At 41.3% G+C, this 25,311-nt stretch overlaps 2 protein-coding genes across 3 annotated transcripts in view; both read right to left on the reverse strand.

Annotated features, from left to right (window-relative positions):
* Window positions 1-172: 172 nt before the first annotated feature.
* Window positions 173-6,427, reverse strand: usp14 (ubiquitin specific peptidase 14 (tRNA-guanine transglycosylase)). The gene is made up of 16 exons (XM_063885991.1): window positions 6,215-6,427; window positions 5,134-5,279; window positions 4,567-4,599; window positions 4,363-4,467; window positions 3,601-3,704; window positions 3,428-3,486; window positions 3,210-3,340; window positions 3,035-3,115; window positions 2,866-2,948; window positions 2,616-2,730; window positions 2,354-2,419; window positions 2,144-2,236; window positions 1,929-2,057; window positions 1,714-1,777; window positions 1,144-1,251; window positions 173-1,012 (listed from the first exon to the last, which is right to left on the reverse strand). The coding sequence occupies exons 1-16, from the start codon at window positions 6,228-6,230 to the stop codon at window positions 867-869; spliced, it is 1,479 nt and encodes a 492-aa protein (XP_063742061.1). The 5' UTR covers window positions 6,231-6,427; the 3' UTR covers window positions 173-866.
* Window positions 6,428-6,613: 186 nt separating this feature from the next.
* Window positions 6,614-25,311, reverse strand: part of rock1 (Rho-associated, coiled-coil containing protein kinase 1) — a 31,636-nt gene continuing 12,938 nt past the window's right edge. Inside the window, exons 2-33 of one of the 2 annotated variants that reach the window (XM_063885990.1) lie at window positions 24,676-24,757; window positions 22,574-22,674; window positions 22,341-22,478; window positions 22,047-22,222; window positions 21,051-21,135; window positions 20,732-20,876; window positions 20,371-20,509; window positions 20,019-20,110; window positions 18,993-19,152; window positions 18,516-18,591; window positions 18,307-18,395; window positions 17,966-18,014; window positions 17,626-17,761; window positions 17,156-17,247; window positions 16,817-17,063; window positions 16,149-16,255; window positions 15,859-16,009; window positions 14,883-15,043; window positions 14,608-14,792; window positions 14,093-14,162; window positions 13,910-14,013; window positions 13,582-13,747; window positions 13,376-13,469; window positions 13,202-13,290; window positions 12,912-13,103; window positions 12,490-12,655; window positions 10,585-10,655; window positions 10,361-10,449; window positions 10,144-10,222; window positions 9,715-9,976; window positions 8,809-9,016; window positions 6,614-8,177 (exon numbers count right to left, since the gene is read on the reverse strand). In XM_063885990.1, coding sequence (XP_063742060.1) covers window positions 8,174-8,177; window positions 8,809-9,016; window positions 9,715-9,976; window positions 10,144-10,222; window positions 10,361-10,449; window positions 10,585-10,655; window positions 12,490-12,655; window positions 12,912-13,103; window positions 13,202-13,290; window positions 13,376-13,469; window positions 13,582-13,747; window positions 13,910-14,013; window positions 14,093-14,162; window positions 14,608-14,792; window positions 14,883-15,043; window positions 15,859-16,009; window positions 16,149-16,255; window positions 16,817-17,063; window positions 17,156-17,247; window positions 17,626-17,761; window positions 17,966-18,014; window positions 18,307-18,395; window positions 18,516-18,591; window positions 18,993-19,152; window positions 20,019-20,110; window positions 20,371-20,509; window positions 20,732-20,876; window positions 21,051-21,135; window positions 22,047-22,222; window positions 22,341-22,478; window positions 22,574-22,674; window positions 24,676-24,757 — 4,005 coding nt within the window. In that variant the 3' untranslated portion in view covers window positions 6,614-8,173. Of the gene's footprint in view, window positions 8,624-8,808; window positions 9,017-9,714; window positions 9,977-10,143; window positions 10,223-10,360; window positions 10,450-10,584; window positions 10,656-12,489; window positions 12,656-12,911; window positions 13,104-13,201; window positions 13,291-13,375; window positions 13,470-13,581; window positions 13,748-13,909; window positions 14,014-14,092; window positions 14,163-14,607; window positions 14,793-14,882; window positions 15,044-15,858; window positions 16,010-16,148; window positions 16,256-16,816; window positions 17,064-17,155; window positions 17,248-17,625; window positions 17,762-17,965; window positions 18,015-18,306; window positions 18,396-18,515; window positions 18,592-18,992; window positions 19,153-20,018; window positions 20,111-20,370; window positions 20,510-20,731; window positions 20,877-21,050; window positions 21,136-22,046; window positions 22,223-22,340; window positions 22,479-22,573; window positions 22,675-24,675; window positions 24,758-25,311 lie in introns of both variants that reach the window. The other variant, XM_063885988.1, reaches the window with a different exon arrangement.

Here is a 25,311-nt window from a genome sequence, read left to right on the forward strand (position 1 = left end):
CTATGAAAAGCAATCAGTCAATAACTTATTACAGAGTGTATGGTTAGGGCTGAAACATGTGGCAGGCTGTTTAGAAGACCTGGAAGAGAGGAGGAGTGAAGCATAGCCTTTAGAGGGTGTCGATCAGAAGTCTGAAATCAGTGTTCAAGGCTGGTGGAGTAAACCATCACGGTTGAATCTCAAGTCTTTATTCAAACACACAGTTCATCACAAGGACAACCTGTTCTAAACAGGTTCCCCACACACTTCCCCCCCAAAAAGCATTAGTGAACATTTGGCAGAAAGAAGCTCATCTGTCAATACATTTTAGAACAATTCCAGGAGATGATGTGAGCCAAGACCTTAAGAAAAGACCTGAGATTGAACCCAAGTTTCCCAGCGGGTCAACAGGTGAACGAGTCTTTACAGTGATGTCAAAACCTCCATAATACATCTGAGAAGAAACAAGCCAGGCTGTGAGGACAGCGGCTCGGCTAGGCATTTTCTTTCAAGTTGATTAAATGACTGAGGAGAAATAATTTGCTGTTATGATATGAGCACCTTATCAAAGGCTTTAAAAATATACAATGTGTATAAAACATTTAATGAAACTGCAGAGCTAGACCCGACAGCCTCTTTCAAGGATCCGGTCCAGAGATTGCCTCTCGTCATATCTCCATTTTTAAAGCCCACTATAGTTGAATATTTAACACCTTTTGACAGAATTTGTTTTACAAGCATCTGTGTTGGTTACAAAAACAAACAAAAAAAAATTAAGGTCATCAAATCTTTAAAGACACCAGTTTTATTGCACATCTATGCAGACAGTGCTTGGAAATGGCATGTTGTACTCGTGTTGTCTTTGTCTTCGGGGAAATCTTCCACAGCTACTGATCCTCTTGAAGTATTTCCAGCCTCCGGGGGCCGTACAGGAGAACGTACGCTATATGCCAGTCCCCGCCACCGGACAGCCGCAGGATGTCCTCAGGGGTCACCAGGCTCACCTTGTCGTCGTCAAACTTCACCCACTCATCTGAGGCAGAGAGCAGGAAACATTAAGCTCATCATGTGTGTTCCCTCGGGATTAGTTTCCTCTAGGCTTTTATGATGTGACTGATCTAAGTGGCGGCGCATATATACACAATGTGGTGCAACTGTGCTCACCTTCTTTCCTCTTGACCCAGCCCACGTAGTGGCCTGAGGAGCTGGAGCGGCCCTGGTGTGTGAGCACCGCCTGCAGGTCGTAGTAGCCGCTGTTGTTGGAGCCGAGGTCTGCGGGAGAAACAGCAGCATGTTACAACTCACCCAACCGTGGCTAATAATTGACACCAACAGCAGACCTGGAATGACCTACCCTCAGATTACCTTACAGGGCTATGTGATGGGACCTGAACACTTTTAGAGATGAGGACATTTCATTTGGTCCAGTTCAATATCTTTCAGTAAATTAAGAATCAAAGAGAAAAATATTTTCTGCTGATTCTTGGCATCAATACCTGATACCTGATTTTTCAGACGAGTGCCTAAGCCTATATTGATTAAGGGATTCTTATTCTTTAGCATCCATGCCATTACGTAGAACCAGGTGTTTTTGTTTTAATGATATGCTACCCTAGTACCTTTCCCCTTTATGCCTATATTGTCCATATATCTTCATTTAACTGTTATAATGAATACCTAACATTATGATCAGATTCATGGTTGGAATTTCCCCTTTAAAGTGTAGAGACATACCATCAGGGAAGGAGAAAGGCTCGTATTTCACTTTTTCTGCAGGTGCATCCGGCTTCACCACCATCTAATCCAAAAAACAACATCAAAGTGTGAAATACATACAATTGTGAACTGTCGTTACATTATATGATCAGGTGGGAGCTTTTATGCTACCAAGCCGAGTGTGAAAGTTAAAGACAATTAACCAAAAAAAAGCTGCTATAGACATCCCCTACCTTTTTCTGCTGATTCTCTAGCTTCTTGTCCTCGACCTCCTTGAACTTTGACCTGATGGGCAGCATTTTCTCCTGGACCTCGGCGGTGCACAGCTCGTAGACATCCAACATGAGCGGGAACTTGACATCCTTCAAAAAAGACAACATGGTTCTTTTTGTATACTTTGCATCCAGTTATAGCTTTACATAAGAGACAGAGACGGCTCCACACAGACCTTCAGCACTTTGGCGTTCACGGATTCCTTCTCCTTGTAGAAAAACCGGACCATTTGAACAGTCAAGTAGGCAGGGAGACGGCTGAGTTTTGACTAGAAGGAGAGGTAGGAAACATTTCAGAATGTAAAAATACACTAAAGTCGAGTTTGTAGATATAGAGGAGACATTTTAATGGCCAAGAAAACTTAAAAGGAAGAAGAAACACTTACAGATTTTATATACAGGGCATTTCTTTCCAAGGATGGAGACATTTTTGTGATTTCTTCCTGCAGTCTCTGAAAAGAAAAGAACAGAAACAGAATTAATCCTCTAGAATCAAAATAATAACACTCATACATTTTATTTTACTCTGAATAGTTACATTTTCGATACCCATGGGTGCATGACTTGCCAACTCAAACAAAACCCCGTGCTCATGTTTCCATGCATTTTAGACGTTTTTAGCTGCCTGTTTCAGAGTCCAAAACGTACCAGTCTTAGTCCTGTTGCAAGGTATTTGACTTCCTGGTTGATGAAGCAGCTGAGCTGGAGCTGGTTTTCCTTGCCTTTGATTGGCTCCTCCTCCTCAGCCTCTGTGCACTTCATACTGAACAGGGGAGTTAAGAAAAAGCCTTGCGGAGTAGTGTGACATTACTCTTAAGGACCAAAACATTCAGTCAAACTATACTGAAGAAGAACAACGTAAAAAAGATGTGATCGACGGAGGCGGCTGCAAGGATACGAGGTTTCGAATTCTACGCCAAAGTACTGGTCAATGAGGTTCTTCTTTGTGGAGGCAGAGGCAGCTCCGCTCTCAGCCTCGGTCTAAATGTTACAAGACAAAAGTGGAACCTGTTATTCAAATGACGCCTTAGTCACTCAGGGTTAAGAAAAAAAGGAAAATACTCTACCTCCATGGGAGTCTCGGGCTCTAGTGGCTCCAACTTTTGCTGAAGCACTCTCATCATCTGCAGCCAGCACTCGTTGGCATCCTGAGAGGACGCAAACAGAAGGACGTTGATTAAAACAGTGCAGGCACAGGACTGAAGGAATGTCAGTGACAATTACTGTGGCGACGTTTCTCACCTGCTGGAGGTATTGTCCCTGGTCCCCCTTCTCAGCAAACTGTGGAAAGGCCATGTGGAGGAACTGCAGCAAAATGATGGGTGGCAGGCTGGAGGAGGTCTTTTCCATGGTCTCATACAAGTCACGAAGGGCTGAGGATGAAACAGTAAAGAGATGTTAACAGTAAAATCATCAGAGGCCATGATTACACAGGGTTAGACATTCCCCACGCCTCATACCTGCTGTGATGTATTGTGATGGTGCACTTGCTCCTGAAGATCGCAGAGCACCTGCATACCTACAGGGAGAGAGAGGGTTTCAGCAAGAGCCACAAAACAACAGCACCCATGAGGGATAGGAAACACACACACATCACCGACATTCATTATATCTAAAAAGAGGCTCAGCCCACCTTCTAAGTGCAGTTTTGAGCTCTGGCACGGAGCGCAGGCACTGCACTGTGGCATTCATGTAACAGGTGTTGCCCAAGTTGGTCAGCCCACAAGGCAACTCCATCTGAAAATAACAAAGAGGGATAAGTTCAAAACACAATTTACAAAACATACACAAATGATCTGTCTTCTATTTAGTTTTTCACCAAACTTAATGATTCTAGGATACGACGATCACAATCAATTCACTTTGTTTATAATTAGCTTAATCTAACTTCAAATATATCGCATCAATATCGTCATGGTACCCTTATGAGCTGATTTTACCTTCAAACGTTAAATATAGTCGTGTTAAATGTGTTCATGTTATAAAAAGGTTGTTACTCCCCAAACGCATCTAGGTGTAAAAAGTTTGAATTCAAAAGTACTGTTGTTTTTACAGTTTAGAAAGGAAAGCTGTCACAAAAAATACAAATCAGCTACTCTTCTTCTGTTAACAAACAGGACTTATGGAACTGACCATGTCTAAACATAGATGTGACAGCAGGCTTAATGTGTTGGGGGCTTAACATCTCACAGATCAACAAAAACGTTTACATGACACATCTCTAGATTTCAATAAGCTGATCTCCCAATAGGTGCATATTACTGTTTATTTATTTTATAACATGGTCTACTTGGTAAACATCACATGGGTAAGCATGACACTGGCAGAGTCTGTGCGCAAAACACCAATCACCATATTTGTTTGAGGCGTACTGGTAATTTTCAGGCTGACTCACCGCTGAGGCCAGCTGCTCCTCAGTCATGTCTTCTACAAACATGGGCCGGACGGCAGGCTCCTCAGGCAGGGCTTCTGCTGAGCCCATCATCAGCAGAGTCATTCCCTACAAAAAGAATAGAAGTACACAGAAATTAATGACCTATTTGTTAAAAATGCATTTAGCAGTATAGCTCCGTGAACTTAGAATTGCACAAATACTCACATTTTTAAGTTTAATGTTTCCCCAATCATCATCCTAGAATAAAAACAAAACACTGGTTAGCTCATTAATAAAAGGATAACGTTTTATGAATGTCCCTGATGTGAAACAAATAATTAAAAAATCAATGGAAGAACAAAAACAATAACGTATCAGTTCACAATAATTTCCAACTTAGCTACTCAGTTGATGGCACACAGCCTTATTGGGAAAACAATGTTGCTGAGCATTTTAGTAAATAATCCTAAAGGTGTAAAGAGGCCATTTGTTGGGTACTATTTTCAGCTATCCATTATCACAAATGTGGTGGTCTTGAGAACATTTCTCAACATACAGTGGTGAGGATCATTTGTGTGCATTCATAGTTTTGGAAAGCAATGCAAGTCTACAATGCACTTGGGCTGTATAGGAAATACTTGAAAGAAAGATAAATTGTAGATTCTTTGTGACATTTCCACACAAGGACAAAGTTGGTATCATTTGTAATCCATTAACTAAAGTTAGCCTGGAGCCAACATGTTGTTCACATGCACCTCAGAACCAGATGACTGTTGTTGTTGTTGTCAGTACCTTCAGAGTGCCTCCCTTCACCATGACCTTCTGTCTGTCGGGCTGAACTCCTGTCAGGGCAAAGAGCTGCGCCTTGAAGACCATGGGAGGCTCCTCTGTGTTCAGCTCTACTGCATCAAACTTCTCTTTGCCCCATTTCACATTTACTAAACAAAGACAGAGGGACATTACGTACACATACGTTAGAATTCCAGTGTGATTGTTAGGTTAATACCATTACTTTGCCAAACTGCTGTCATGTATGACACAGCATCTAGTTAGCAACAGTAACGGTTAAACTGCTACATGAAACCAGATAGCTACAGCCCAACTGAGCTAAAGCACAAAGTGAAAGCATAAATATAAAGCCGCTTGGCTGACAGTCTACTTAAACAAAACAGATGATCAGCCATTTTAGAAATCCAAATAAGATTAATATCATGTTAAAATGGCAAACTCTACTCTGTTCTGCAGGCTTTGTTTGTCTTCAAGAAGCCACAACTGCAGTAAAGGTTTTCTAAAGTGTACAATCATGATTCGGCTAGCTTGGTTAGCAGGGCTACCTTTGCTAATAAAAGGGGTGTTTCTTTCCATTGTATAACCCGTGATGTGAAATAAAAAGGGGGAGTTACATTGCGTAAACATACGAGCTTAAAACTTTAGGGTGTGGGCTGTGACGAGATACAATGCAATTAAATAAGTTCTTAAACTACCTTACTTTACTGTCACCTGGCTAAGATAGCTAGCATTAGCTGGCACTTAGCAACAGTAGCTGCTTTTTGGTTTGTTAGATGTCAGATAGCAGACCCGGCTAAACCAAACACATACTGTAAACTCCACTAACAAAGGGCATTAGCAGCGTTACACCTTTGTATGTCCTCCTGTGTTTAAATACTTTATTAATAATAATAAAAACTCTAGTAGTGGCCTAAAAACACTGACAGACTGCCTGCTAACGTTAGCATGCTAACTGCATATCATGCTAGCGGTAGCAAAGTTAGCATGCTAAATGTAATTTCTGCACTAAAACACGTGTAAGAGTGCATGTTTATCCAGTATTTTCGAGTGGCAACGAATATGTTATATCAATCCATTATCCTACCTGAAAACACCGGCATATTTGGCAACCTTTTACTTCCTCAACCCTTTGTTTTTTCCTGTTTCAATCCACCGGGGCGCGAATGAAGAGTTGGCTAGTTCTCGGTCTGAACTTCATTCAAACAGAATGACGCTGCAACAACACGCTGGGAATTTATCGACGCGTGCTGTAATCTACTAGCAGTCCTGCCGTTTGCAACGCTCCCAGACTACACACACCCAGATCACTCAGACATATTAATAACAGTCTTTATGGGCGGGTTGTTGTTACTGAGGTTTGCTGAGTCCTTATCATATAAGAACTCACCTCATGGATGGATGAATCTTAATGGGTCGGCACATATTGATTCCTAACATTTCATGTGTAGCGGCGGGGATCTGTAGTGAAAACTAGTATACAATGAATGATAAAGATATGTTTATTGACATATCCATCAGTGCGGACTTCAATGCAATTAACCATGCAAATTATCCAAGACAAGAATAGATCATAGTTCCAGTGCTTTTTTTTTTTTTTAACTGAACACAAAGTTACAAATAAAAAGATTGCGGAAGTATGCCATAATCCTTATGTCTCTCTCATTATATACACTGTAGGGGGTTTGCATTAACGGGACATTACCATGTTAAGAGAAACAACTTGTGATTGTTAACAAGGACAATCAATGACACGTGGGCTCGCTTTAGGTACACCATCCCGAAATTTGTCTTATGATATGAACCAATGCTAGGGACTCTGTTTTGACACGCAATCTCTATTGCAAAGTGTTCTTAAAGAGGTAATCTAATATATATATTTTATATACTCAAACCAGAGAAAATAGGCTCCAATAAAACCACGTGTGTGGCAATTTCTTAAAAAACTAAATGATGGAAGAGTTGAGATTTGTCTTGTTTTGGAGAAAAGAAAAACAGATATGGCAGTAAAATCAATATCCAAACGTTAAGGCACTAGGTGGGCCAAATGCTACACCTGTTTAGTCTACAAATAATTTACAATTCAAACAGTGCAGTTTTACATTTGTTAACTTAATGTTTTCCTTTTGAACCATGTATCTATGAATCAATGTAAGGCAATACATTACAAAAAAAAAAACAATACAAGAAAAAAATGACAATGTACCAAATAAACAGAAAAAAATCAATTAAGTTTTAAGACTCCTATATGCCATTACAATGGAATATTCCTTATGGCTTGGAGCAATAAAAATAATTATAATAATAAAAATAATGCATAGATTTAAATGATGATCTTGCATGCTCCTCACTCAATACTCAAAACATCTAATACTTTATGTCCCAATGTCCAAAACCTGATAAGTGACTTGCAGAGTGATAAGAATAAAGGCAAAAAGGCCAGAGATATGACATAAAGGCATCTGTCTTTTTTGTTTGTTCCTGAAAACAGAAGTATGCTTGCATTAGCTTGAGAATATGTCATGTGAGGGGGGAAAAAATTACAAAATAGATATTCATTTTCCACCCTTAAGACACAAGCACTCACTGCAGATCCGCAATCCCTGTATGACGGTACCTTAAACTGAACACATACTTGCAGGAGTCCCAGCAAAACCCCCATTATCCTTCCCATTTCAATTACAACTGTCATATAACATGAAACACAGTATGTCTCCATGACATGAGTCCCTCTATCGCTCCACCGTCCATCTTTAGGCAAAGACGAGTGCGCCATCTTCTGGTAGAAATGGAGAGCTGCAAGATGGTTGAGTTGAATGACTGTTATCTTCTGTATGTGGAAAGGTGATGGAGGTGGGTATCAGGCCTCTTATTGTCCATGATGCCTTGCTTGTGTTGTAATCTTCCAGCGCTGGATATTTATTGATATATTTTTTCTTTTTAATTAATTTTCTATGTAATTCAGGTTTCCCAGTTGTTGTTTTTTTGAGAATGAGGAATGAGGGAAAGTTTAGAGTCCAGAAAAAAATCCAAAGGGTTCAGATGGTTAGCTGAAACAAAAGAAACAGAGACAGGTGTCCAGTAAAAGAGCGACATTATCTTTGCCTTGGTTAGTATCCCAATCTAAGTCAACTTACACTGCAACACCGTTAACACCTTTGCATCATGTTCAAGAGGTAATGTAACCATCCTTAATGTGGATCATTCTCAGGAAGAGTTTTATAGTAAGTCCATGAGTTAGTTCCTGAACCCGACAACACATTAGTGCCAATTAGAAATATCCCAAGTGTCAACTGGAAAGAGCCCAGGAGTCAACCAAGCAACCAAGCAACCAACCAGGAAGTGTCTGGTGTTAGAAACACCCAGTTACACAATTAATAAATAGACGGGTTTTAAAGCTGTAGAGAAAAATCTAAAAATCAACACTTTGTGAAGAAGTTCCTGTCAACAAGTGCTGGATGTTGTGTCTGCTGCTTGGAGGCTGGACTGCGCTCTGCTACAACACAGGAGACAAACAGCAGGTCACGCGACTGACTTGACCACATCTCCACCCACGGGTGGGGATAGAATAAGAATTCTGACGGCAGCACACCCTCACTTACTGCCTACAACAACAACAACAATACAGTGCCTTATTGTATCTCAAAAGCCAAAACATTGGTCACAAATTATTCAAGTTACCTCAGCTTTCCTGTATTGCTTTTAGGGTTCTTGCGGAAGGACTGGTTTGGTCCAGAGCGAGTGGACATGGAACGAGGTGAGGCTCTTGAAAATGTGGATGGTGGGGTCTTGGGAATCTTCTTTCCAAGGTGGCCAATCCATTTCTTCTGCTCATCCTGGGTCAGGGCCAGCAGGAGCATGTCCCGGGCAGAGGTCACATCATAGTTTACTGTAGGGGAGAGCAAAGGGTGTTGCAGAATCAATCCCACAAATATGACTTCAAAACTAGCAAGCATTTCAAAAAGGGTCTTTAAACCATACAAAAATGACTTGTTTTCCCTAAACTCCAGTACAAAAACCCATAGATATTCAGTGTACTGATTGGCTACTTGTTTAAGCTCTTCTTCGTGGTATTTCATTGTTCTGTATTTACTGTAAGAACTGTTAAGACGCTGCTATTTAAAACCATATAAATGCTACGTACAATTAAGAACACGAACTAGCAAGTCAAATACATAACATTTATTTATCAGATCACTTTTTCAACTTAATTTGGTAATTTTATGTAATGTTAAACGTTTTTTGTGCAGGTTTTGGAGTCTAGGAGCACAAAAGAGCTTAGTTAATGCGTCCTGTTTTGTGAAATTGTGTCATTTTTGTGTCTTGGGTGTAATATTAAGCTGTCTTTGGCTCTTTTTGCTGTAACTAATTTCGCCTCTGTGGGACGAATAAAGGTATTCTGATTCTGATTAATCTTGTGCGATGGGATTAATATTTAAGAGTGTGACACAATACACACTCCTACTTTTGGTTTCACACTACTTCATCTATTATCGGGGTGCAGTACATTCAGTTTATGTTAGCTTGTCTCCTTGAAGAATAAATATACAATATGTTGGTTCATCATAACAGCGCCAAGGATTTTACTTTTGCAAGGAGCAATAACATCCTCCTTTTTGTCGAGGTGGTCCTTGTGGCACTTGACGTGGCAGCGGCGGCACTCCAGGGCCGGAGGCGGCTTGAAAACGTGCCACAGAGGCTTGGAGCAGGCCTCACAGTTGGAAGGGAAGTGATATAGTGTGGGGATGAACTCGTGGCCTTTGTGTGGGAGACAGTTGGTCTTGTCACCCTGAGGCACTGTCTCCATGTCCGCCTCCTTCCTGCACTCTCCCTCGTTGGCATACAGAATCTGAATAGAAACAGAGAATGTCAAAAGAGTCTGACAAGAAAGACATTTCTGAGGCATAGGGAGGGCCTCTGTCAAAAAACCTGCACTAAAACAAACATTTTAAGGCAGAGTTTGGCTGCAAATGTGAGCTTCTAGAGAAATTTCAAGCACAGGAAGAAGCATCCAACCTGGAATATTCTTGGAATTTCTTCTGTCTCGGCTCGGTACACGTCTCCCTGTGTGACTGGTCTCACGTGGAACAGTTTGCTGCACAAAGAGTAACAGAATTAGCAATTACATACCAGAAAAAACTATAACCTGAAACACGACCTCTTGTGGATAATTCCTTTTCTTGCAGCAGAAATGTTTCACCAAAAAAAGAAAGACAAAAAAAGAAATACTTACTCGATATCTAGTACCATTGAGGGATTGGACTGCTCCTTATCCTGCTCATCGTTGTAGAACAGAATCTTCTTGCTGCTCACCACCACATACTGCAAATATTTAAGAGGACAATGAGAGGAAGAGGGATATTGCCCTCGAGGGGTTTGCAGCATTCTTAACACACCATGACATAGTTCAACACAATGCAGGTGCGCAGTGGAAACGCCAAATAAAACACAACATACCTGCTTCTTCCACCCGTAGCGCTTGATATTAGCACGGTTAGGAATAGACAGCCAACCCTCCAATCTGGATTCTGAAAAAAAGATGCAACAACACTTTTTAAAATCTATGCAGTTGATTAAATGCACTTTGGAAAAAAAGGCCATGCAGTGGTTAAATCCAAACTCAACTGGAGAAAAAACGAAAAGTTAACTGACAAACTTCATTATTGTTTCAGAACAGCAGGTGTCAACGTGATTGCACTGGAGTAGATGATTAGAGTTTAGATATCCCATGCTGCTAACACACACTCCCCGTGCAGGAGGAAGAAAAAGGCCCTTTCTACAGCATGTTAGCAGAGCATGGTAGGTTTCCTTATTGAAATTATGTTAAACGCTTTTGGGGGTCTGCAGCAGGAAGTAGCATTCATTAACACCGTAATCACTCACTCCTTTAACAGAAACAACCATGTGCAGTGCAGGTTTTATAAACATTTAAAATGATAATTTCAAATGCATGCTGCTGAAACAACACAAGTTAAATGGGAAGAGTGATCTAAGAGGGGCTTCTCTTATATATGTGACACTGTGTGAGGGAGGTCTTTGTGTCCACACGAGCAGTACTTCTAGGTGAACATGCTGACACAAAAAAAAGTGTTAAGTGTTCAAAGCACATGAGCTAAAAGGTCCTTTCCGTTTTAAGACGCGTTTTGAAAGATGCTGGGAGTAAGGCAGTAAACCTCACAAGGGGCGTAGTTTAGTAAGAGGGTAACCTCTGATGTGGTTACTTTACCGTTTGCGCTGACATTGTGACATTTAGCAACCTCACTGCCAGGATCTATGCTTTACATCCCCTTGAAATAGACCTTATAGATGTTGGTCAGACTGTTTTCACAATTTGGAAAGATATTTTTCTCTCTATTCTTTCAAAAGTCTTGCGAGTTCCCCTTAATATCACCTCTGATAAAAGAATACTTAAATTAAAAAATATCAGGTGCAAAAAGACACAACAGCTGCAGCACAGGCCAGGCAACAGAGGCTTGTCCACTCAGTTACTCACAGAGGAAAAAGGAATAGACGTTACAAAGATAAGTAGAGAACCGACTGGACATGAGGGAAATAAAGAGAGAATGATTTAACCACAGGCACCAACATACTGTATATGAAAACAGACCTATAACAACGCATATTTGTAAATAAAATATGTGTTAGAGGAGTGACTTGTGAACGATGGTTAATCTTCGTACAGCAGTGAGTATTGTTGCACAACTTCAAAAACAAAACGTGAAAAACCTCCTCAGCTGTCTGAACCAAAAACCACAGTCTGCTGATCTGACTCAATACTAACCTAACCAGTCAAATTCATACCCACGTTAAGTTTGAGTTAAAGACTAGTCCCTTTGCTTCTTTCAATTTCCTGTGAGGCAGTTTGCAGGATTTCATATGACACTATTTTAGGCACCTTGTAGCACCTGTTGTTACCAAAACCAGGCAAGTCAGGATTTGTAGAAATCTTATCATATCTGAAATACTGAAAAATTGCAAAACATGTCACCACAAGGAAATGGTGGATGCAAATTATCAACCCGATACATCTTGGATGATGTTCATCAAAAATAGATGTTTAAAAACAAGTTGCTTTCTTTCTAATGACTCAAAGTCGGTGGGTGACTTTTTGCAATCCAAAACAGCCTAACTTACACATAGAACAGTAAAACAAACACCAACATTTTAAGCTCCAATCTAATTTCATCATTTTGATGTTTTCAATAAGACTCGATTCCCAGACTATACCAATGCCTAGAAAAATAGGAACAAAATACTTTAATTAGACTTAATAGCGGCTGAGGATTCCTGCATCTAGGACTAACGTAAAAAATAGTCAAATTGGGAGCAGCATTCTCCAGTTAGGCCCTGTGGTGACCCTACCTGCGAGGTTGCTGTCTGTCTCATCAGTCAGCAAGCTGGTGACGCTTGAGTTATCCATGCGCTGCTGCAGGTCGTTCAGTTTCTCCCGAAGCTGCTCGATGTCGCTCTCCTTGCTGTCCAGCTGCATTTGCAGCTCGTTGCGATACGTGCACTCCTCTGCCAGTTGCTGTGGGTATCAAAGCCGTGAGATTCAGGTTATAATAGAGTGTCTTTTTATTTTACTGGACTAAGTACTTCTGTAACTTCCCTACTTTATTCTAGTATAACTCATGTATTAGCTTATTCTGTATTATTATATATTTGTTTTTTATCTGCTATGCAACTTTTGCATCTATGCCACTTTACTTACAAATGTAAATTTCCCCGCTGTGGGACTAAAAGGATTTCTGGTTCTGATTGTATTCTGACAATCCTTGACTTACAGCCTGCATCTCGCTCAACTCCTTCTGGTACTTGATGGCCATGTGGTTAAACTTCTCCTTCTCCTGGTTCAGATCCAGCTGAAGCTTGCGGTTCTCCTTCTCCTTCTTCCGCAGGTCGGCAGTGCTGCCCTTCTTCTTGTGGTCCAGCTTCATGTCCTTGCGGTTCATGATCTCGGCCAGCTTGTTCACCGCCTTTATATTCAAGTGGGTGGATAATTGGAGAGCATCAGACACCATTCCCCACTTGCTTTACTGGGGTTTACAACTGACTGAAAAGGCTGCATGTTTACCTGAGTCTTCAGTGTGCGCTCTGTGTTGAGGACCTTCTCATAGTTGGCCCTGATTGTATTTGCAATCTCGTCCTTCTGAGCTTCATACTCTGTACAGAAAAAGAGATTCAGTTCGTTCAACGTTATTAAAATGCAACACGAGAGTTTGAAGATCAACAAAGTTAGGGACAGTACCTTCATTCTGAGTGTTCAGCTTCTCACTTAAGTCCGACTTCTCTTTGCTGAGGATCTCCACATCTTTGGTCAGAGTTTTATTGGATTCCTCAAGCTGCAGAGAAAAGTCAATATTATCCCTTGTTCAGGTAAGGATTGAGACAAAATATTAAGATGCAACAAATGTGCATTGTGCAGGGAAATTCTTAAATGTTGGATTTGCTTACCCGTGTAATAGTAGACTCCTTCTCCCCTATCTCCTGCTTATGTCTACTTGTCGACTTCTTGTTCTCCTGGCTGAGCTCAAAGTACTGCTCCTCCTGAAGAGCCCGGGCGAGCTGCTCTGACTCGGCCTTGGTCACTGTCAGATCCAGCTGGGCAGACAGGGAGTCCCTTTGTATGGAAAAGAAACAAGTTTGATAAATAAAACAATAAAAACATTTATCTTCAGCTGTTGGTTCTCCTAACACCATGATAACAACTCTTAATGTGTCAAACTTGTATTTGGGAGGTAATGGCCTTGAGGCATTCTGTGAATAGAACTGCGTCTCTTACCTTTCACTGCACAGATCCTGCACCTTTTTATGAGTGTCCTGTACCTGCCGGTTCTTTTCCTCAATGTCCTCTTTGAGTTCCTTTACCTGAGTTTTGTAAAGCGTCTGATGGAGGACAGACAGTTTAGTTTTGCATTTCATAAAGAGGACACAGACATCTGGGAGCAGAGACGTTTATACTTACAGAAAAATACTGTTCGGCCTCAAGCTGGTCCTGAAGTTCCCTCATCTGTCCCTCATTGCCTCTGTATTGTCTGTAAAAACATCAACCAAATACAGTCAGTACTTTTCTTCAATCAAGCACAATTTACCCAGGTAAACAGAGCCGGCCTCACAGCCAGAGGCACTGGCTGCAGCAGTAGCCAGAAGATTAGCAACGGAACGTGGCGCTGAAAGGCCTAATCCTTTATTGTAAACACTGTCGCAGCACAGATTTGGCGTAGTCACACTCTAAGCTGGAATAATAGCGCTAATTTGCAAATAGAGGCAATTGCAGGTCAATTCTCGACTTGACTTCCAAAGAGCATTACAGGCCGTTGTAGCAATAGAGAATTAGAACTGCTGGCTGGAACTACTGCCAGTTTATTTCAGAGTAATATGAACCAGCGCAATCGAGGAAGCTAACTCAAATCTTCCAAGTGAACATCATTAATCAATTTTAACAATGGAGTTTTAGATTGTGATGCAGGAGGAACTCACTTGGTCAGCTGTGCCAGTTGGAACTCCAGCGAGCGTTTGCTCTCCAGCGCCGTGTTGAGCTCCTGTTTGACCTGCTTCTCTGAACACCGCACCCGGTCCACCTCCTGCGTGCGAGTCTTCAGGTCGTTCTGAGACTGCACACGCTTGCTCGACTCCTGTTCTCCATGTATTCGCAGGTTCTTCACCTGGGGAAGGACGACATAAGAGAAGTTAAGATATCTCGGATACAAATCACTGTTAAAAAAGGGAATATCAGAGTAAAAGGGACTCCTTACCTCATCTTCCAGCCTTTCTTTTTGCTTCATCAGCTGCTCCATCTTCTGCACAGACTGCTTGAGGTCAAACTCCAACATTGAGCACTGTTTCTCAACCTCCACTATCCTGCTCTCCGCTCGCATCCTCGATCCAGTCTCCTCCGACATCTTCTGCTGGACAGCTGGAGGAGCAAGGGGACAGAAAAAAAGGGTCATTTCTTTTTCTGACATAATATCAAAGTCAAACTGAGAGTCCATCTTTCTGGTATGTCTAAATTCTAACACTTTTTGAGGAAAACAGGTGCAGGAAGAGCAATATCATAATGTGTTGTGATCCATTATCCATGTCTGAGCAACAGCAGATCTAAGGAAACATAACTGAATTAACACAAAATCAGATTTGAGGTAGATTTTGATCATTTTATTACCATTTTGATTTAATTTTGTTTACTGAAAAGGGCAAAATATCATCTGTACCTGTTCCAAATGAATTGTTTTCAGTGAATTCAGCTTGTTTTAGGAGCTGTAAACTCTTGTAGATTAACAAATGTCTTTAAAACTTGTTAAATTCTCCTTCATGAAAATCTGAAACACTGACAAATGATCCTTAATTATAAGCAAGATAATTCACAGAAGACCTTTGCCTTTTCCAGCATGTGCAAGTAACGGGCTGTTTTACTGACAGATACTCATTTTATTGCTCAAACCTTGGAGTCCTTCTTTAATTTGTAAAAAAGGAACTGTCCTGACATGCTGAAAGGCTAACACTCCTTGAATTCCTCCCACCCAAACATCCCCTGCAGGTGAGTCAGACAAGAGTGGTGAAACAGGAAGAGGAAGAGGAGGTCGGGACCACGTTAATTAAAATATACGTGGAGAGGCAATAACCATTAAAGAGACGGAGGAGTTCAAGTAGTATTCAAGAAAAACAGGCAAATAGAAAGAAGAGAGAGGGAAATAGTGGAGTGGGGCGTGCTCCGACACAGGGCTGGCATACCGTTCGTGGCAGCTGATTTAGCCTCTTCGATAGACTCATATTTGTCAGTGAGCTGCGCCCGCGTCACCCTGTGCTCAGTCTGCTCCTGCTCCAGACGCTGCTGCAAGGTCTTCAGTTTGTAGTTCAGGTCGATCTCCAGGTTGTTCTTTTCCTGTGAAGAAGTGGAACAACATGAAGGCAAGCTAAACGCACGACTAGCTTTGTATCTGGTTAGTAATGCACAAAATAATAGCAAATTCTACAGGGTGAAAGGACATATGTATTTGCACAATAGGACCTCTTGTAGTTACCTTCTCCAGGTTATTGCTCCTCTCCTGGGCCTGTTTGCGATCCGACTCCACTTTAGAGAGGCTGTGCTTCAAGTTTTTGTTGTCCTCTTGCAGCCCTGCCATCCTCGCTGAGAACACACAATAAAGACAAGATGTCACTTTCATAGTATTTATAATATGAAGCTGGCAGTGGAATATAAAACAGTGGACAACTTTTTTTTATAAACAGCTATTCAGATATGTAATACCTTCAAGTGTCTAGAACTTTTACCACAAAATACACTTTCTTGCTGGTCTTTGCTGTCTTGACTTTCACAAAGTTACTTTAGAGCCTATCTATTGGATTCTATGACTTACAGAAGCTTGTTGCTATTAAAAGATAGCCTTTGTTTTGGCTTCTTTGGGCGCTGTCAGTGCTTGGGCACGTCTAACTCATCAGTGGGACTGAAGGGTAGCTTCTATTACGTTGAAATGCTGCAGCTAAGAGAATACAAGACTTAAGTTATTTTAAACCACACTTTAATGGTTTAATATATTGAAATTGCCCTTTTCTTTTCTTGTGTCTAGCTCGTAGATACATACTGTCTTTGTCTTTTAACTCTGTGATAAACATCAAACCGGATTCATGGACTGTTCTAGATTTTTCTGCTGGATCTGCATTCATCATCCTTTGTGTGTCAGTAGGTCACCTTGCAGCTCCATCATTTCCTCAGAGCCCAGGTTGTAGTTCCTCCTCTCGGAGTCCAGGTTGCTTTGAAGCAACAGGAGCTCCTTCTCCAGCTGGGCCTTCTCCCCTTCCACTGCATGGCTCCTCTCCTGCAGCTCGCGGTTCAAGCTCTCCAGCTGGCTCATGGACTTGGCCATCTCCGTGTGGCTCTTCCTCAGCCTCGCAGCGGTGTCTGACTCTGCACGCAGGAGGTCATTGGCCTCTTCCATCTGTCAAGAGAGGACGGGGAAGGAAATGAGGTTTGAAGCATTGCCCTCCACTAGTCTGACGTTGTTTGTGCGTGCATGTGTGCGTGGAATACCTGATTCTGCAGCTGTATGATCTTGTCATTTGAGGCTTGAGAGTTCTGGCTGATTTTCCTCATGTCCTCAAGCTGCTCCTTCAAAGTTGAAACTAAAAACAAATCAGATGAGAAATTAATTAGACAGGGCCTTATTTAAGCTCCTACTTCAACCCCAAATAATGTCCTGTCCCTTACAATGTACTTATTGCTGTTTTTATCAGTAACAAAGTCCGACAGACATGTGAATGATTTAAATATATGTTGAGTTGGCAATGAGCAATAGGAAAGTCGAACAAGACACCAGCGATTCCATTATTATTATTATTTAGGGGGAATATGTCTCGACCAGATCAAGTGATAGTGAGATACAGCATTTACGTTCATCAAAACTATGTTCAAATAGCAACTGCTTCCGCGCTCCACTCTCCAATTACACTTTAATTGCACGGTGTCTGAATCACGCATCAGCAGCACCTCATTATATTTACCCTCATTCTCCAGATTGCGTCTCTTCTCTGCATCCTGGTCAGCTTTTCTTTGGTACTCCGTGAATCTGTGCTGCAGCATGATCTTGTCCTTCTCCAGCTGAGACACGCCGGCCTCTGCACTCTTCCTCTGGTTCGCCTGTGGCAAGGAACAGAGCAGCTGTGATGGTGCAAGAGAACCCATCCTTAATCTAGCCCCCGATTTTTAACAGTATTTCATTTCTTTGTCGAGGTCTTTCGTCAAACATTCTGCAGTTCCAAGACAAAAGCTGTACATGCTTCTTTTTATGGAATTAATTATGGATAATATGTATGTGTAAGAAAAGAAAAGTCAGAATTTAACCTCTTCATCCAGTTCTTTTATTATCTTCTCGATCTTGGTGTTTGATGTCCTGTGGAGAACAGAATTGAAAACTTAATAAAATGGTTTCATGCACACACAGGCCCCCAAGAGCCTGAGAACACATATTTCATGTCACTTATCGCCCTTTTTGCATTCGCTAACATCCCAATTTAACTAGAAACAATAAATTGCCTGAATATGAATGCGTTTTCCCATAACCTCTGTAATGCTGTGGTCTGTTTTCCGACGCATCTATAGGCCCAAAGAATTTACATCCTGTCTTTGCTATGACTATTTAAGCAGCTATTGTTATCTTTATGAATTAAAGTCCTGTTCTGTACCTGCATTTCTGCTCCAACTCATCCTTCAGCTGCATCTCACTGTGGAGCTGCTCCTCCAGCTGGAAGATCCTCTTCTGCAGGTTCTCCAGCTACAACACACAATAAACAACCTTAAAAATGGAATTCATACAGACATTGCAGATACCTGGAGTAAAGAAAAGTTTTAGAAATAGGTAGATATTCAATAAAAGTTGTGGTCTACTACTTACATGACTCTTGTCTTCTTTTGTGAGGCTGTTACGTTTGTCAGCGGTCTTTGCGTTGGCAGGAGAGCTGCGCATCAAGCTGGAAACAACACACATTTTATAATTGAAGAGATATTTACAACAATTGTACTTAAATCCCTCCTAAAAGCTACACCTACGGAAGAAATAGGAGTCTATAACATTGTTGTTAATAACAGGAGAATTTAGAGGCAAGGAGTTAATACATCTGTGACATTCTCTCCAAAAGGTATTCAAACAATGTCGACTCTGACGAATTGATTTCCACCATGAAAGCAGGGAGTGCACCGTATGGGTTGCTCCTGAAGTCACGAGTCATGTTAACACGTGGAGTGCTGACTGAAAAATGCTTAATCACTACACAGAGCTTTAAAAAAATCCTACATCCACATACAGCATCATGTTGGGACAATAATGTGAAGCTAGAATCCTAACAGCTCTGCTAACATGTGGCACACTTACTGCTGACTGCTGTAGTAAGTGAAGCCTACGAAGGGCAGCTGGTTGCCCACGAAGGCTTTGGGTGTGGGGAAAGTCTCCTCCTCCCCCCGGTCCTCCTCGATGTCATCGAAGTTACTGGTGTCAACGTCGCTGCTCAGCTCAGGCACTACTGGTGCAGCCGCTACACAGGGCACGAGATGACGGAATATTAATTATGATACAGAATATAAACGGGGCCGCCACAATTCATCATGGCTAATTATTCAGTGTGTGTTAAAGGCACAGTCAATGGTACAAAAAATAACACTTTTCAGGAAGTCTTTTAAAACAGAGAGTAATAATACAGAGAAAAAGGCAGTTTGGTTTATATCATGGCAGTAAAATAAGATCCTTCATGTTTTTTCTATGCTCATCAAACCATCAACGTATTAGGTTAACCCAAATCACATAAGAATTAGATTTTTTTACATTTCGCTGTATTACTTTTAACAGTATTTCCTTTTTATAATGTCATAACTGTATCTTAAACTAACTTCCCTTCCAGATAAGAGAAAGGGAAGCAAGTGTTTCACTTTTTCCCTGTCTTTCTGAATCACAGATCTCTTTAAAACAAAGAAAGCCAACAGGCTAGCAGAGCTGCTCAGCCAGTGGAACGACAGCGGTGGCCCACAGCAAAGTGCTGACTTCAGCCTAGTGAAGTATTAAAAATAAAGCCAATAAAGAACTGACCATAGCTCCTGGATTTAGCCCTACATTTCTAATCCCTTCATGCTGCAGCGTCAATCCTGTTGCATTTACATTGGACTGCTTCCCCCCCGTTGGCCTCAAAAAACACTGTGCTGCCAATTATTCCTCCGAGCAGGAATCACGTTTAGTCTTGGAGAGGATAATGAATGAATGGCTCGTCTACAAGAATTTCCTGCAACTGTCCGTAGTAGGTCAAATGGAAAACATGATGGCTGTCTTCATGATTGCAGTAACAGTGAGCAGACTGCCAAATAATATGGGAGGTGTCATCTGTATTGTTAACAGTAAAAATGCTCCTACTGTCTCTGATGTTCTCCCATGTCCACTGGTCATTCTTGAAGAAAGGATGCCTCTTGATTTCGTCGACACCATTACGGCCAAGTCGAACTTCCCTGTGGGGGTAAGGTGGAACATACTTAATTCAAGTCTTGATTATAACAGACGTTTCTTTCATAACACCAATGTCCTTTCTTTAATATCTCTGTGCAAAGAAGCACATTTTCTATGTTATGATGTTAAGGTCAGAGAAGATTCTTTCCACAGAGTGTTCTGTAAGCCAGGAAACAATCAATGCCTAAACAAGGAAAGGGTTATAATGATAAGAGCCCGCTTCAAGTGGCACTACTAAGTGCTTAGTATGCCACTATCTAACCTGTCAGTTAGGAAAGCACAGATGAGATTCTTGGCGTCATTGGAGATGTCGCTGTCGTCGGGGAAGGTCAGGGCATTCTTGTGGTTCATAATTTTGCTGTAGGTCCCCACCAGGGAGTCTGCATAGAAAGGAGTGTCGCCTGTGCACAAGAAACAACAAATGAGCAATGGATTACACATGTGCCCACTGTAAGAACAACTGCATAAAACACACACAGGAAAATTGCACCGGAAAGCTTGATTGTGTTGTTTTATAAGAGAGAAAAATATTTTGGCGTTTTTTGAACACAAACTTCAGATTTATGACAGGTATAATAACAGTCAAGATAACTATTACAGGAAATACTTTATCAAAAACTCACCGACAAGCATTTCGTACAGGAACACTCCCACTGACCACCAGTCACACTCCCTGCCATAATAGCCATCTCCCCCTTGAGATTTCAGTACCTCCGGCGAAATGTAGTCTGGAGTTCCCACTGCTGTGTCACATCGTACCATACCATCCTAAAAGAGGACAAATATTTTAGAAAATATCACAATTTGATCCTTATATGAATAAATCCCTGTTCTGTCTGAGCCCTACATTTTTCATACACTACCTGACAAACAACTTTAAAAGGCTTGTCATGCCTGTGGTGTAATAACATTGATTTGGGTGATGAAAATGAAATGTGATACCTTGTTCATTTTCATGCAGGTCCCGAAGTCTGCCAGTTTTAGGTGGCCTGCTTTGTCTAGCAACATGTTATCAGGCTTTACGTCCCTGAGAAGAAGAAATACAGCGATATCAAACCCATGCAACACACAAACAATACAGCTAACTCGAGCATATAACCAGAAACACATTTAAGAAAAGAGTTAAGGTTAAAGCTCTCCTCAGAAGTGTCTGAAGGTGCAGCAGAGCTCAGCAGGGATAGGTCAGATGTAATGCGGTATGAAGGAAGCTGGGACCCGAGAAAGCAGAAATTATGGAGGTTTTTTCCACAACTTTCCTACACTTTAACTTCCAGCAAGCTAATGTGAAAATACTAGACAGCTATTGAATCAAAAAATGTCCTGGTGTGAATTTTCCACCATCGCAGCTGTGCACAGAGCTTAGTGTGTGGAACGGCATCAAGACTCATTTTTATAAACGGAAAAGATATTTTTTTTGTCATGTATTGAAATTGAATCATAAAAATGTGCTGCTTTCCGGCACAGAGATTTATCACCCTACTGCTCAAAAATATATCACAAACCTAGAGCCAGCATCATGGGAATGAGCTGAACAGAGGCATAGTCACAACATAAATGAGACAACACATTGAGCTGAGATACAGATAGAAAAGCTGCACATATACTGAAAAAACACAAATATGACATGTTGGGAACAAGCAGTAAGGCAAGCAGCATGACACCTATAGCTAAAACACTAGTATTTATGCTGAAACCAGTATCTTTGAGCCTTAGCTTCCTGATCAGAGTGGTTGAGAACCATAAAATGATTTTACACATTTACTTTGGACGTGGTTTCAGAGAAAATTCCAAACTGACTACGAAACATTCAGGACTGCCTTACAGATGTGTAAAAAAAAAACATTTTCCATCAGAAATGAATCACAGCAATGTGTTTGACAGCAGCCAGACGGAAACCCAACTCACAAACAGAAAGGGGGGGGGGAGGTCTGATGTTACCTGTGAATGAAGCCCATGGAGTGGATTCCGTCCAAAGCCTGGACAACCTCAGCTGTGTAGAAGCGGGCCCACTTCTCCGGGACGTCATAGTTGCTCATCAAGTTAACCAAGTCGCCGCCCGGCATGTATTCCATCACCATGTAGAGGTAGCGGTCATCTTGGAATGCAAAAAATAGCTGAAGAACAGAAAAAATGATGAGAAAAGTGAACAAATGACTTTAATTTGTTAATGTATTTAATAAAACTACACCAGGTTCAGTAGGATTGTGATGCCTTGTTTCTATCACATCTCACCTGCACCACCCATGAGCTGTTGGCAAAAGCCATGATGTCTCTCTCCTCCCAGAAGAAAGCAGAGTCCGACCTCTTGATCATTTCAAACTTGCTCAGCAGCTTCATGGCGTATACTTTGCGTGTTGCTTTGTGTCTCACCTGGAAAAGACAAAGAGTTGCAAACCCTTTTTAGTTTGGTTGAATTATTTCTCATAACCAAACATGTTTTCAATCCAAAGATATGATATTCTTACCAGTTGCACCTCTCCAAATGCTCCTCTCCCAATAACTTTAACCACCTCATAGTCCACCGCTTTCATGCGTAGATCACGGATTTTACTAATGGTTTCCTTATCTAAAAAGAAACGAAAAGACACGAGGTTAAATAGAGAATAAAAGATGTATCAACTTAGACTAAAAGCACATAGAGTACAATTTTCATTTTGCAAGTTCAGGATGTTTTCGTGTGTCAACCACAATAAAAAGGAATGGATGGCACACATCCAAGAGGAAGGTTGGAATTGCAGCACCCAAAAAAACATGAATAGAGCAAAGGGAACACCAAGCATACAAAGTGGATCTTAGCTCTTGTTATGGGGTTGTCTTTCAATGTAGTGTGGATCCAATCCCTTGCTTAGTTCGGGAAGTAAGGGGCAACTTTGAATGTTGTGTTTAAGAATAGGAAAATCCTGCTCAGTGCTTTTCATTTGTTGACCTTTAAAAAGGAGTCTTATACTTCAAGTCAGAATAGTAAAAGTTGCCGGAGATAGCTTTAAGAGCATGTTTGATATTCAAATCAGTTGCATTTTGTACGGGAGATCAGGGACACTTTTACTATACCCAACATCATTTGGCTGTCACGTTTTGTCAACACATAGCAGACATTGACTATCATAGAAACATCCAGCCTGACGGCAAACAGAAGCAGCTGACAGCGCCTCGGCACAGCAGAGAACTGCTGTTCAGGGACAATTTGTTGCTTACTGAGAGTTGGCCTCTCCCCAATGCAACAATTGCAAGCTCCCCTAGGGAAGATAATATTCTGTGTTCAGCCAAATTTGGTCATAGTTAAAACAAGAGGGGATCATTTTCAATTCACATGGATCAGAACTGGCCCTGGAGCTCCTGGAAAAGGGAGATGTGGGGGCAAGTAAGTTCAATTGAACTAAAAATAAGAGTTATTAACATAAGAACACTTAACAGTGAGTCATTTCCACTGTGAGCTTATGTTCCTGGGATCAGGAAAGTCCCAGAGGACCTTAATGACATTTAAAGCATGTTTAGAAATGGTACAAATAGGATTTTAAGTTGCCGTTACAGAGATACTGTGTCTATTTGCACGCGTGTTGGGGCGGAGGAGGATTATTTCCAGTTGGTCCCTTTATACATACAGTCGAGCAATCAGCTGATGTGATCAGGGCGCAAAGCACAATGCGTGGAGGGAAGAACCCAAGAGTAAAAAGCCCTTTAGGCACTGCATGCTACTGAGAACCAGTTTCTCACAAGACAGCTAGTCCATTAGTCCACATCCATCAATGCAACTCCAATACTTGGCTGCTATACACAGAAGCACTGTACCAAGAGTAATTGAGGAGATGCCTAATGGCAGTTTTAGCCCAGGGGTTTCCAGTAGGTTGGTTCTATCATCAAATATGAAACACTGACGTTTAGATTTTCTCAAACTGATGACTTAAAGAGTGAAAGAGAAGTCCAGACAGACAAAAATAAACTTCTCGTGTCATATAGAGGCAGGCTGTCCCAGCTTGTGTATTGCCCAACTTAACTAAAGTCATAACAATGTAAAAACATGTTATACATAATTATTGTAACACGTATTCAATGTATTGCTGTTGCAGAGCTATTGAGGGAAGGTCACATGCAACAACAACAATAGTGTAAACAGAGCAACATGACATTTGATCAATGCTGCACTTGAACATGAATTCCAATGGATGTCACTGCAAGTGCATTTGCTGGTGAAAAATTCAAAAGAAATCAAGACAGATTAAAAATGAATGCTGATAAACCTAAATGCAGTTATAATAGATCTGTGGTAAAATGTTGATTTACCATCGGTATTTGGATTGGCATTTTAGTTATGGGGTTCCCCAGTCTGAGGGCACTGTGAAAAAGAGAAGCCATCACGATAGGCATCATGCGGGTCACCAGCCATTTATGAAAGCCCCTTTGTTGGGGACACTAAGCAGCAGACACCTATTGTGTCCAATCCCACATAGAGGCGGTGACCCAAAATCAGCCTTCTTTTCTGAGGCTGGCCATATGTAACGCAGTCTTCAAACTAAAATGGCTCAAGTGAAAGACATATAGAGAGGACGACATGATGTGAGCTACTTACATCTACTCAAAAAGTTGTCAATGCTCTTGTTTTTCCTCAGGGCAGGAAAGTCAAGGTCATACACCAGTGCGTCCAAGCCATCCTGTGGGAAGAGGAGAAAGGGTTAACAAGCAGGCAAACAATGCTGCTGTGTCTAGCACATCAGCGACATCACACACGCACAACATGCAAAAAGCAAACACAGAGTCACGTCAGGCAGTTGGTCTCTAAAGAACGTTTTTAAAAAGACTTCTGCATAATGCAAATCAGTGAGCTTTCAGTGTGGATAACTTAAATGTATTATAAATAGCTGGATTTTAGCGCTGCTGCAAATATTTGGTTAGAAACAGAAACAGATATACTGAAGGGGCATTGGTTTATTACATGTCGCCTGCAATTCACAGTACTAAAGTCAATTTAAACGCACAAAATTATTAATATAACGCTGGCAAAGAGTGTTTAAAATGAATGGCGTGCCTTAAATGCTACTTCAAACAATTAATGGAACTGGTATCTCAAGCACTCTCTGGTTTAATAAGCGTCAGGGATAAGTTACTGAAAGTCTACATGAGAGCATATGCATTCTGAAAGGTTATGATGACTTGGGGCTTATGCCAGCTGCTGAACAGAAATGTGTTTATGAGCCATACTGCAAAA

The sequence above is a fragment of the Eleginops maclovinus genome, chromosome 6 (assembly GCF_036324505.1).
Source record: "Eleginops maclovinus isolate JMC-PN-2008 ecotype Puerto Natales chromosome 6, JC_Emac_rtc_rv5, whole genome shotgun sequence".
Taxonomy (NCBI): domain Eukaryota; kingdom Metazoa; phylum Chordata; class Actinopteri; order Perciformes; family Eleginopidae; genus Eleginops; species Eleginops maclovinus.

Coding starts and splice junctions, on each gene's coding strand:
- usp14 (XM_063885991.1), bottom strand. Junction 3,705..4,362: donor AGGAGCAGCTGGCCTCAGCG/GTGAGTCAGCCT, acceptor TGTTATTTTCAG/ATGGAGTTGCCTTGTGGGCT. Junction 1,013..1,143: donor CTGGGTCAAGAGGAAAGAAG/GTGAGCACAGTT, acceptor TCTCTGCCTCAG/ATGAGTGGGTGAAGTTTGAC.